Raw genomic sequence first — 12,334 nt, forward strand, 5'->3', positions numbered from 1 at the left:
AGTTGCGCTCAGTCGCTGACGACAAATCAAGTATGCCGAATCAAAACAAACTCCCATTATTAAATCCCCATTTCGACCGCATTTTTGCGGGCACATAGCACGGATGCCGTACAGACACAAAGCATCCCCGTAGCCCTTTTTCACGTTTTCCATCTGTTGACTCAAAGCATGCAAAGGTCAGTCACGGAGCATGCAGCATGCAGTAAAGGGAGAGCAGAGGTTAATAACCTGGAAGCATAGGCTCTGAGAATGTGAGAGCAAGTTAAAGACAAGAGCTCCTCTCCATTGTCACTGAGGCTCGAGAAGCAATGCTGCAGCGTAGAGCAGTGCGAGGGGGGGAAATACAGTTTGTCCAAGACATAGACATATCTCCGCAAGTGGCGGCAGGTATAACTGAAAGACAAGGGTAAAGGGAGAAAAAACAGAGAGAGAGAGAGAGAGAGAGAGGTATTTTCCTTTAGGAAAGCTAATTCAATTGAACGTCCACAGAGGTTTTTGTGCCAAGAGTCAAAGGGAGAGGCCTAAGTAAGCAATGCAGCAGGTCGACATGAAATAACAGTTTCAAAAGACAGCAAGAACCGTTAGCCAGCGGCCGTACACTGAATCGGTCAGGACTGCAAAGGGATTTTGCCAAGCCTCACGCATTAGAGAAGTAATTGGGCTTTTTCTGTTTTTGATATTATTTAGATGCATTTTTACCTCTCTCAATTTGCCGTGGAAAGATGAATGTACGAGTCTGGTTTACAAAGTTTCCCATTAAAAATTGGGAGTATTCACAAAATGCAACTGACTCATGGAAGTCTGACATCTCACTTCAGGGGGAAAAAAAAATCATATAGAATTACTGATTATTGTGAAATGCTCTGTAACCTTCAATCCCACAAGCAGACTGTCCCAGTAGTTAATTCGAGTTCTTAAAACATTGTGCTTAATCACAACAGAGTTACACACTTAAGACCTGGTCACCTCTTTCTTGAAAAAGCTTTTACCATCGTCTTCATGGGAAAACTCTGGAGTAATCATGAAAATATTTAACTTTCATCCTAACTAACATTGAACGCTCTTGAGTAAGACACCATACTGCCTGCGCCACTGACACACAGAACGTCCTCCCTCCCACTCACAGTGTAATGGGGAGCAAACTAATCAGGGCAGTTAATAGTTAAACAGTGATGCAGTCTACCACAGGCAAGGCACATACATCATATAACCCCACAAGTACATTATTATGAGTTCTGTAGAGAAAATGCTTCATCGCATAATAAAGTAGTGTACAGTACGCATGGGTGGTAGCTCAGTTCACGTGAGGAACTCTACCCAGAGGACTGACGGTGGCAAACCCTCCAGAAAGTACCCTAAACAGACTAATATTTCTGATAAAAAGCAATCAGTGAAGAAATCTCTTTTAGTCAGGAAAGCTTTCAAAATCTGGTACATCACAAACATTGAAAAGCGCTCCGCATGCTTGGTAGAAACTTGCTTATTGAAATATTTTTATTGTCATTTAATGGATTATGTTTTAAACCCTCTTCTGCTCGGGAAAAGCCACTCTTGGATCCTCCCTTTCCAGAGTATCTCAGACTTAGACTACGCCTTCCTAAAAAACACGGGGTGAGACACCTGCCACAGAAACAAGGCAGCAGAGCGATGCTCTAAGCAGAGAGATCAGTCTGGGTCTCTCTTCACTACGGACATACAGCTGGAGAGCTAAGGTAGTTAAGCTTGCTAAGGGCAAAGAAGTTACCATTGTGGAGAGCGGAAGTGATTCTTGAAACGTAGCCTCTTCCCATGACTTTGGAGTGAAGCAGCAAGAATCTGGGCTCTAGTCTGTAACCCCCTCACCAAATCCAGAAACTGCCATTTCATAGTTTTGTAGGTTAAAACTTGACCGGTAAGTTATTTACCTCAACTGTCTCCATTTTGCAGGCGTTATCCACTGTAAAGCCTCTACTGGACATAGGTGGGGCCACAATACTCCTTCAGGAGATAAAATCATTTCTCTACCCTGGACAAAGAGCAGGACAGCAAAGAGACCCGCTATTGCCTCATCCTGGATGCAATCAGTGAAGCTCTAAGCCCAAGACTTTATCACAGCGACTGTCTTTGTTTGGCTTACTTTAAATAGCTTTCACTCCAGGGTTAAAATAATTACTTACCATTGCTCTGAAACTTGAGAAATACACAATTCTTTTTGGCAGTTCATTTGCAGAAATACTAATTTTCAGAAGAGGAAGCAGCTGCAAGGAGGCAATTTCTGAAGCCACAAGGACTTTTGTGACTGCAGCTGTAAACGTTATCAGCAGACTATGAGCTGGGTGAGCTGTCCCTTCACTCCACAGGCTGTGGATGGAGGGGACACATAATGGTATTTACAGACCCCTGAACCAGGGGGGAACCCTCAACATATGAGCCTGCTCTTCCAGCTACCCAGAGGTGGCAGAATTTTTTCCAGAACTAGATTAAAAGAGCATCTTTTAGCAGGATGCTGCTTTGAAGATGCAAATGAGTCCACTACTAGCATTCGTAAGTTGCTCTAATGTTTTACCACCCTCGTTGCTAGGAAATTGTAGCTTATTCCCCATTTGAATAGGTCTCCTCCCAGGTCTCCTTGATCTTGTCTGGCTTTTATCAACAAACTGAAAAAGCCCTCCATTATCATTTATCTTTTTATGCTTAATTGATCAGGACTCTTCTCAGTCCTCTCACAGATACTAAGTCTCAGAGGCAGACTTGATCCCAGGAGCGTGGTGATGAGGACAAGAAGAGTACCCGACGAAAGGAGAAGGCACCCAGAAGTGGCGTGATCGGTCACGCTCGGTGTATCCTGCCTGTCCCCGCTGCAGCCTCCGCTCTGCCACCTCCCTTCCACGGTTTAAATATAGGGCTGGCCTTGCCCTCATTACTGAGAGCTGAACTTGTTTACTCAAAGGTGTGATTTTAAACTGATGCCAACAGCAACCCAATCCCAATCCAGGATAGCTTACACTGAGTCACAGAGGGAGCATCTCCGCTATTAAATATCCTGAACTAAATCTGAATAAAAACAAGGCTTATCTCATTCGGTAGATACGTACAATCATGGATCTTGAGTTTGAAACAACACTTTATCTGTTTGCCAGAAATTAATGTTCCAGCAGCTATTACAGCTATAGTTAAATATTACTGAAATTTTTGGTTCCAGTACGTTTCACCGGGCATACTACTTTTCCTTTACAGCAAAAGGCAATCTAACTACAATACAGGACCAAAGAGTTTGAAAAGAAAGACATTACAGGAAATTAAGATGATTATATATGGTAGACGGGGCGTGTGCATATATATGCACATATATGTGTGTGTGTGCATATATATGCACATATATGTGTGTGTGTGTGTGCGCGCGCGCACACATGCATATTACTTATATCTTTTGTTTACTCTGAGAACAGAACTTCAGCTCATACTTTTTACTAAAAGTACTTCTCCAGAAGAAGAATAGACTATCTCCTTCTTATAAAGAGTAAAAACATCCAACCAATGTTTTGAGTTCTGGTAACTAAACAGTAAAACCAACACAGAAAAGGCTCATTCGTGAACAGCAAAGGCAGCATCTTATTTGAATAAAAACATACCTAAAATAATTTCATGCTATAAAAGACAGCACTGAGAACCTGTCTGTGGACAGACCTGTGAACTACCTACTACTACCTTCTTTCTACTCAAGTTTCTGGCAACTGTGAAAAGATTTCCTCCCCTGATCCCAGCATTTTGTAATCTCGCCTAGAGGCAAGGAGGTGGCAGGGAGGAAGCTTCATTACTGCTGGGCAAATGTGGCAAAAAATGAGAGGGGGAAAGACACAGGATAACAAAGGCTTCTCTTCCTTAGAAACCCTCAACATGTACTTCAGGCTAAACAGAAGCATCTTCAGACTATACTAAAAAAAAAAAAAAACACTAATGAGGTTTTCATATATGTATTGGAATTTGATATCAAAGACCCTGAGGAGCTGCAGCTTAGCTCCGACCTGACCTGCTGCCCCTGGGATGGCAGAGTCTCACCTCGCATGAACCAGTGGCTTCCTGCAGCTTTCCTGGGTCTCCCTGAGGGTCTGGCAGTCCTCAGGGGACCTTCCATGAAACACTCAGGACTTTTGCCTTGCTGAGAAGAACCCCATAGCTCTGAACTTGAGTTTAACTCTTTTCAGCGTTGAACAAGATACATTTTCTTAAGCAAGACGAGCACCAAGGAAAACATGCAAAGCCACTTACATCCTTATTTATTTAAACCAGAAAGTGGGTATTTTCTACACTCAAGTCAACTGAAGTTTTCATATTAAATACAAAGACAAACTAATGGAACCAAGCCAATGCCTTTTTTTTTTTTTAACAATGCAGAAATGAAACAAATTGAGTATGGTGTAGAAGAGCAGTCAGTTAATACACAGTATCCACTAACCACTCCATAAATTCAATATACTCTGAAGCAACATACGCAGGATTCAAAAGAAAATAAATTCCCAATGCTAATATTTAAGTAATTGTTATTCATAATCTCTCAGTGCATGCCAGATTTTAAGACGACTATAAATCTTCAATATTATTCAGAAAAAGTAAGGTCTTCAAGACATACACGCCACATGCATTATCTCAGAGAAATTAGATTAATCTGCAGCCATAAAAAAGCCAATTCTGCTAAGCCTGATTAAATATTTGGGTCATATTGTTTCTGCAGCAGAACTTGAAAAGTACGCAAACAATGTCTTTTGCTACATGAAGAGGTTGAGGGAGTTATGCTGCAACACGACTCTACGGGAAAGCTAATACAAAAGCCTTTTTAAAAAAATAAACAGTGGAAGTATAAGCTAATAAACTTCAGTATGTGTCAGTCAGCTTCCAAACTACCTGTATATATGCAGGGAGACTGGGACTTACACTTAATGATACCTAAAGATGGGAATGGCTAATTTACACTCTGGCTAAAATATGAGCTCCTATTAATGTGACCTCCTATTTACATGGTATAAACAGCACAAAAGCAAACACATCAGCCTTCTTGACAATAGGAAAACACAGTGGCATAAATCAGAATTTTGGATAAAAGTTGCCATTCGTTTAGTACTCTTCCATTTACGGGGTAACAACACGTGGTACTGATGAACCACAACAGAAAGAACTCTATGAAAGCATTTGTTTGTTCAGGACCAAGAATACTATGAAAAACTGACAACCATGCATCAACAGAAAGGTGGACTGGTTTTTTGGGGGGTGGGGTGGGGTGGTGCCACTTTCTTAGCACAGGTAAGCTACTTAAGATGCTACAAAAGTTGGTACTGGGGATGCAGGAGATGACATTGAATGTTACAGTCAACAGTAAAGCATTCAAAACATTTCCTCCTTTTCCTGCCAATTTCTGTTAACAGTTTTTTCTTTTTATCTTAGAATCATAATTCAGGTTGAAAGAGACCTTGGGACATGTCTAGTCCAGCCCCCTGCTCCAAGTAGGGTCAGCTACGGGATCACACCAGGTTGCTCAAGGCTTTATCGCATTAAGTCTTGACAATCTGCAAGGATGGAGACTCCACAATCTCCCCAGAGCCCTGCTCCAGTGCCAGACTGTCCTTACGGGGAAAAATTTTCCCCTTGTCTCAAGTCTAAATGTTGCCCTGTTTCAACTTCTGACCGCTCTCCCTTGCCATTGCACCACAGAATCACAGAACAGCTGAGGTTGGAAGGGACCTCGTCTAAGGAAGAGGCCTTTATACGGCCAAGCAAGCTGCTGGCCTTCTTGGCTGCCAGGGCACATGGCTGGCTCCTGCTCAGCTTGCTGTCTGCTGAGACCTCCGGGACCATTTTGGCAGAGCTGCCCCCAGCCGGGCAGTCCCACCCCTACCATTGCAAGGGCATTTCCAGCCCAGGGGTACCACTTGGCATTTGTCCCTGTTGACCTTCATGAGCTTCCCATTGGCCTTGTCTTCTAGCCAGCCTAGGCCCCTTTGAATGATGGCCCTGCCCTCCAGGGTAACGCCTGCTCCCCCAGAGCTGGGGATTACCCACAAACATGATGAAGGTACACTGTCTCCCCCTCCTGGTCACCCATAAAGGTATTAGACAGGACAGTTTCCAGCACAGATCCCTAAGGAAGTCCACTTGTAACTCCCATCCGGGTAGAGTATGAACCATTAACCCGATGATCCTGTCCGTTTTTCACCCATCTAGTTAGTCTACCCATCTAGTAGTCCACCCATCTAGACCATAACATCCCATACAAAGATGCTGAAGGAGACTGTTGTCAAAAGTCTTACTATAGCCAACATAGAAAACTTCCACCACTCTGCCCTTATCCACATAACTGCAGTGATAAAATAACAAGGTAAGTCAGTCAAGCACAAATTGCTTCTGATAAATCTATGCTGGCTGTTACCAATTACTTTCTTCTCATTCATATGCTCAGAAATGGCTTCCAAGACGCCTTGGCTCTAGGATTTTCCCAGGGGTCAAAGTGAGGCTGCCCAGCCTGTAGTTCCCCAGATGTCCTTCTTGCTGCCTTTTCCCAGTCACTGGGGACCTTCCCTCTATGACTTTCCAAAAAATGACAGACAGTGCTCTTGAGATGGCACAGGTCAGCTCTCAGCACACTCAGATCCTGTGGACTCGTGTGTGTGTGTGAGTTCTTAAGTGATTCCTGACTTGATCCTACTTCACTACTGGTAGTTTCCACCCTCCTCGATCCTTGCCTAACTCTCCTAACTTCAAAAGCATGACTTAGCTTTCTAAAAACAAGGAAACAAAAACCTCATTCTTTCAGGCCTACTTTTCAGATACAAGTGACATAATCAGTAAATTTGTATCTTTTAGCATAGAGTCATGACAGGATTTTTGATCACATTATTGTGAAACAGCAGTTTGGAGGTCATAGGGTTAAAGGTGCCATAACAGCAAAGAACAGAGAAGCCTGAGAATTTTTTAAATAGTTAAGAAGCAATTATTTGTGATAATGCATCACAAGCATAAGTTCCCATGCCCTGAAGCAGCACTCTGTCACAGCACTGGCCACACGGGTTGTACACAAATGGCTTACAAGAAGAATATTATCTTTATGCATAGAAATATTTATTGTGAAGGGCAGCAAGGAAATGAAAAATAAACTTTGGAGATACCCTGATAGAGTCGATAGATTGAAAATTAAATGATAGATACATGAGATTCTTGTACAGAGAGGCCAAATTATCTCCGTACAAGTGAAGCTCTGTCAAAAAGAACAAAAGTTTGCATATTAGAACCAGACACAAGGAACTGAAGACCATACAAATAAAGACAGAAAGAGCTAGGAGGAAGGGCTGATACTGCACCTACGTCTGAGACAAAGAACAAAGGCTTTTATCCTGCAGATGCACCAGTTTTTGGAAGGCACCTATCCCTGGCAGCTTACAAAATGCTACTACTGGCATGTTGCTTTTGAAATGTTCTGTACTTTCATCCTTTGGCTAGACACTTGCAATAATTCATAAACTCTACAGAGGATTACGGGAGATGCCTACTACACTGGTATTCATAGACATCTGCATCCCTGCACAAGCCACAGGTCTGCGGCCTGTAGGAACCTGAACGTCCTTAGTCAGGAGACCAACAACTACCAACAAACAGTAAGAGAGGGCTCTCCGGCCTGGGCATGGCTTGTCTGAGCCGTCCTTCTTTTTCGCAACGTTACTCTAATCCTAGCCCAATGTAAATTGTGGTATTTGGAGAAAAACCTATTTGTGGACTCAAGAGCACAATTAACGAGTTATAGAAACGTGCCTCTACACAACTTCACAGCAAATAAATTTATTCACTGCAGAACTAAGTGTATTTACTTTACCTAAAACCCTGTTCTTTCCTAAACTTGCTGAAGGCCATTACCATTAAAAAAGTTGAGTCATTCAATAGTTACAAAGCCCTGATGCACGTTAAGGCTGTTAAATCCTGATTCTCTCTTTTGCGCCTATAGTTTCACCCTCCATTACAAGTGCCAGATGCTTTAAAGCGCAATATTCTTCCTGTGAGCCATGCAACTTACGGTGAAAGAACATGGTGGTGGGGAATGCCTTGCCTCAAGTACTTATAGACTCAGAAATTTCATAAACAATTATTCTGTCCTCCTAAAAGCAGTTAGCAAGCCTATTTGAAAACCCTTACTTAAGTGTGGGGTCTAAATTCAGAATTTCCTTGTGTGGTGTATGCCTATTTGAAAGGAAGCTTTCAAAAAGCTCTTGGAAGGGGACTGCTCTTTGGAAGGGATGGACACAGTTCATTTGGATATGCTATCAGTAGCTTGTTTATTTTCTTCTTCAGTAGTTACTCCCTCACTCATATCTATCCTGTTTCCACACATCTGAAGACAGAAATTAGTTCTCAGAACTGCAAAGCTGTGGAGACAGATATATATAAACAACAATATTAGTTAAATGTGAAATAAGCAGCAGCCTTACAAGAAAAACAAAACAACAAACAAGTATGATTTAAAATCAATGATATATTTTGTTTCCTGCTCATCTCTACTTACAGTAATAATACAATTTTAGTTTGTCAAAGACAAATCCCTGTGACGCTATTCATGCATTTATTTAGATCATACTCCAAATTTTTCTCCAAAGAGAAAATTGCTAAAAAGGAATCCGTGCACGTTGCATCTGAGAGAAACAGTCAGTGAGCCAAATACCTTGCAACGGAAGACAAAAGACAGGTTCAAGCAAGCCATTATCTTGAGTCACCCCTTTATTTCTGTTACAGAACACCGTCCTATAAACACATTTCATTCAAAACAAACTGAGAAGACAAGACTGCAGTTCCTAAGGTTCTACTAGAATAACAAATAATAGTTTCTAAAAGACTATTCTTTATTTCCTCTTGCTTTTTTTCCTTTATCTCAGAAAATCTGGCACGGGGCAATTTGTTACTGCAGAACACACTTTTTAAAATGCAAAACTTGTAACACTGATACAAAAAATTAGAAGACATCAAATGAAAATAGCAGGTGCTAGACAAAAAAAAGGAAGCAATTCTTAGCAGGCCCCACATTAGAGCATGGTGTACGCTGCCATGGATGGAGTGGGTGCTAGGAGTGCTTAGCTCGCTCAAACACCGACTCTGAAGGCAGGTAAATCCCCCACCAGCAAACTGCTGGAGCCTGGGAGACAAAACGGGGGAAGCGCCACTGCACACTTGAGCTCTCTATAGCCTTCCCACGCAGCCACCAGCAAACGCTACTGGAGGGCGGCTTCCAGGTTGCACTGGACGTTCGTCTGACCTCAGAAAACTGGTCTTAAGACCACAGAGAAGTTCAAGGCTTTTATATCAAGTTTTTTTGGTTTTCCCTAAAGAGGTGGCAGGCAGGCTTTCTCATCCCCATGCCAAAAATGGTTTTGTACTCAAAACACTGGTATTTTTACATGATGCTTACACAGAGACTGTGCTCTGCAAAGGTAGGAATATCCAAGCACACAGGAGATCAAGTCACAAACTACTGCCCCTGTTTGTCCTTGAGATGCTTTTTGTCAGCTGAGGATATGGAAAGTGCAATCAACTTCTTTAAATCAGAATGGCAAAACAGTTCAATTTCCTTGGAAATAGGGGGGAAAAAAGTGAAGTAAATTTATGTATAGGCTTTTCTTCTGGAACTTACTAATGTCATATAGCAATTGCTAGCAATACCACATTTTGCTACAAATGAGTCTCCTTCCGTAAAATACATCACGCTTTTAATTGTCAGATTATTTTGAACACCACAGTACATTACCAAAGGTCAGTTTGTAAACTGTGGAAAAAAGAAAATGAAACCAAAAAATCCCTAATAATTATTTTTCCTTTAAATATAAAATATAATTTTAATTATATTTTCCTAAAAATATAAAAATAAAATTTGATGCTTTCAAGTAACTGAAAACTTAAGTGTCTCAGGTAAAGTAGACGCAGGAAATGTCTAACCCACATGGGTCTTAAACTGGAGATACCCTTTCTCTAGATTTCAAATAAGAAATGCCCCGACGCTTTCTTTACTCTATGAACACGTTATTTGAAATACTGTCTGCATCTTATTTGCACTAGGAAACCTATCTAAGTTTTTTCTGCTCTATAGATTTCAGAAATAAAATAAAATTAAAAATGACAGTTTCCCTTATCAGAGCTTGTTTAATCAATTACCAAGACCACTCATTATCTGCATGCTTTACTCTCTTCACTGATTCCAACTCAGAACAACAATAACAAATTTAGTGATGTGTACGTTATCTTCTACAAGCTGCCTCAGCGAGAATGGACAGAAGCTGCAACAACATGTGGACCTTTCGAGCATCTTGCACAAACCTCAGCAACCACCTCTCTTGCCTTTAAGTCTCAAAAACCAAAGCAAAAGTGATTAAAGTCTTTCTAAAATAATATTTTATTCTGTAATCTGTAACTGAGATAGAGGACATTCTGGGGGGCCCAGAGCACTCTCTGCAGTAGGGACAAGTGCCAGGGTCGATCCTAGCTCTGCCCACGGAGCTGGGATCTGAACACCAGGTATCCGTGAAGGACTAACAATCTCAGTTTACTCTGCAAATCCACCTGTAAAACAACACTAGAAGAGCCTCACAGGCAAAATTAGTTCACGTGGTATATCTCCACAAATTTAATAGGGAACAACAGCAATAATTCAAGATAGAGAAAATTTAAAATGGGTTACAGGAGATTAACAGTGGCCAAAACGCTACAGGTGACAAACAGTAAGTGACAGGCAAAAGGCAGGGAAGAGATGGGTTGGCAGGCTAGCCTTTCAAGACAAATGAGAGAGGCAGTATTAAGGAAGTTTTTCCCCAAATATTTCTTCCTCTCCATAGCAACAGACGTGCAAGACAAACAGTTTTAAAAACTGTAAGGTTTCATCAAAAAAAGTCTCCTATTTGAAGACTATTATCAAATTGCACTGTTTCCAGAGAGTCATGTGGAGCAGTTATCACAAAGCAGTTATCACTCTTACAAGTCAGGAGAGACATGCAAAGTGGTCAGGGGCAACAGAAGTATATTATCCAAAGCTGAGATTTTAGCAAATCTGGATGAGGAGAAAAAAAAAAAAAACACACAACAACTTTCAGAGCTAGGACAGTCAGCAATTAACAGCCATGTTTTTAAGGCATACTCTACCATAATACGCAGAAGAGTGGGTAACACCATGCAGTGCCAACAAGCCCTTCCTGGGCTTGCCCCAGGACACGCTGCATCTCCGGTCTTTTATATGAAAAGAACCGGAGAGAAAAGCAAGTTTGCTCAAGCCCCCTCTGCAAGCTGGTGCAGAAGTAGACGTGGAAAGTAGACAATGCCATGAGCCCACTAGGCTACACCACTGCAAAATCCCGGCCCAGTACAACTCCCATCCCAATCGCACACTGCATCCCTTCCAGAGCGAGAGGAACGATTCAGAAGCTAGGCATTTGCTGGGATATATTCTAGTGCTTTGCATAGATCCAACTTATCTCCAAATAAAGCCATCAGTCTGTCCATCTGGGAAACCTCCATGAGTGTGAGCTCGAGGATGCCAGGCTCAGAGCACCTCTAATGGTATGTGGCGTTCGACTGCTTACACCAGATGGATAGCGAGGGTATTAATGTCCTACCAGGTGCCCACTAAGGATCCCCAGCAGGTTCAACGAGGCTTAAACCAAGTTCAATGATATTTCCATGTTGGAAACAGCTGATATCAGCCTAAAACCTCACCTCCATATGTTACACACAGACAAACAGATCAACCACATGTAGTACTCACTTCTCTTTCTGTTGATACAGTTAAAGCAGCATGGAACAGTATTTTAATACACCTGAGCACAACTACACTCAATGCACAGTAACAAAGAACACTTCATTTGTTTCAAAAATTAACTTAATTACATTTCTGTTTTGCTAAGTCATGTCAATAAAAGGACATTTGCTGCCAATATTCTCTTTTCCTTTATCTTAACAATTCTCTCCTCATTTTGTCACAGCCTTTTCTGCTAATTGCAATGACACTTCCCAATTTTGGAATGGCTGATCAGCTTATAAGCTTCCCCACAGCTAATCTAGGTCAGCAAGAAACTAATAAGGCCAGCATATGTTACACCCTGGACATCTCTGTACATTGTTTCTGTACCCCAACAAACGCCTCTCCAGAGATTCTGGAAACTCCTTACGTATAAGAAGCATCAATGACACAGTGGATAATAAAGAGCATGAGAAGCAATGGCAAATAGAGCAGTGTGTCTGTGCCAGTGAACAGCTCATGAAAGAGCAAGCCAAAACTACTAAAAAGCCAAGGCTGAACAGTCGATACAAAAATCTCTTCAAGTATCCTGCTGTGCACGCA

At 41.7% G+C, this 12,334-nt stretch overlaps 1 protein-coding gene across 5 annotated transcripts in view; it reads right to left on the minus strand.

Annotated features, from left to right (window-relative positions):
- Window positions 1-12,334, minus strand: part of LOC104138494 (dymeclin) — a 231,246-nt gene that overhangs the window by 95,149 nt on the left and 123,763 nt on the right. For 3 of the 5 annotated variants that reach the window (XM_068924731.1, XM_068924732.1, XM_068924733.1), the window contains exon 14: window positions 229-393. The exons of the other annotated variants lie outside the window; for them this stretch is intronic. In XM_068924731.1, the coding sequence (XP_068780832.1) occupies window positions 229-393 (165 nt within the window). The remainder of the gene's footprint in view (window positions 1-228; window positions 394-12,334) is intronic. 5 annotated transcript variants of the gene reach the window in all.

This window comes from Struthio camelus, chromosome W (genome assembly GCF_040807025.1).
Source record: "Struthio camelus isolate bStrCam1 chromosome W, bStrCam1.hap1, whole genome shotgun sequence".
In the NCBI taxonomy this organism is placed as follows: Eukaryota; Metazoa; Chordata; class Aves; order Struthioniformes; family Struthionidae; genus Struthio; species Struthio camelus.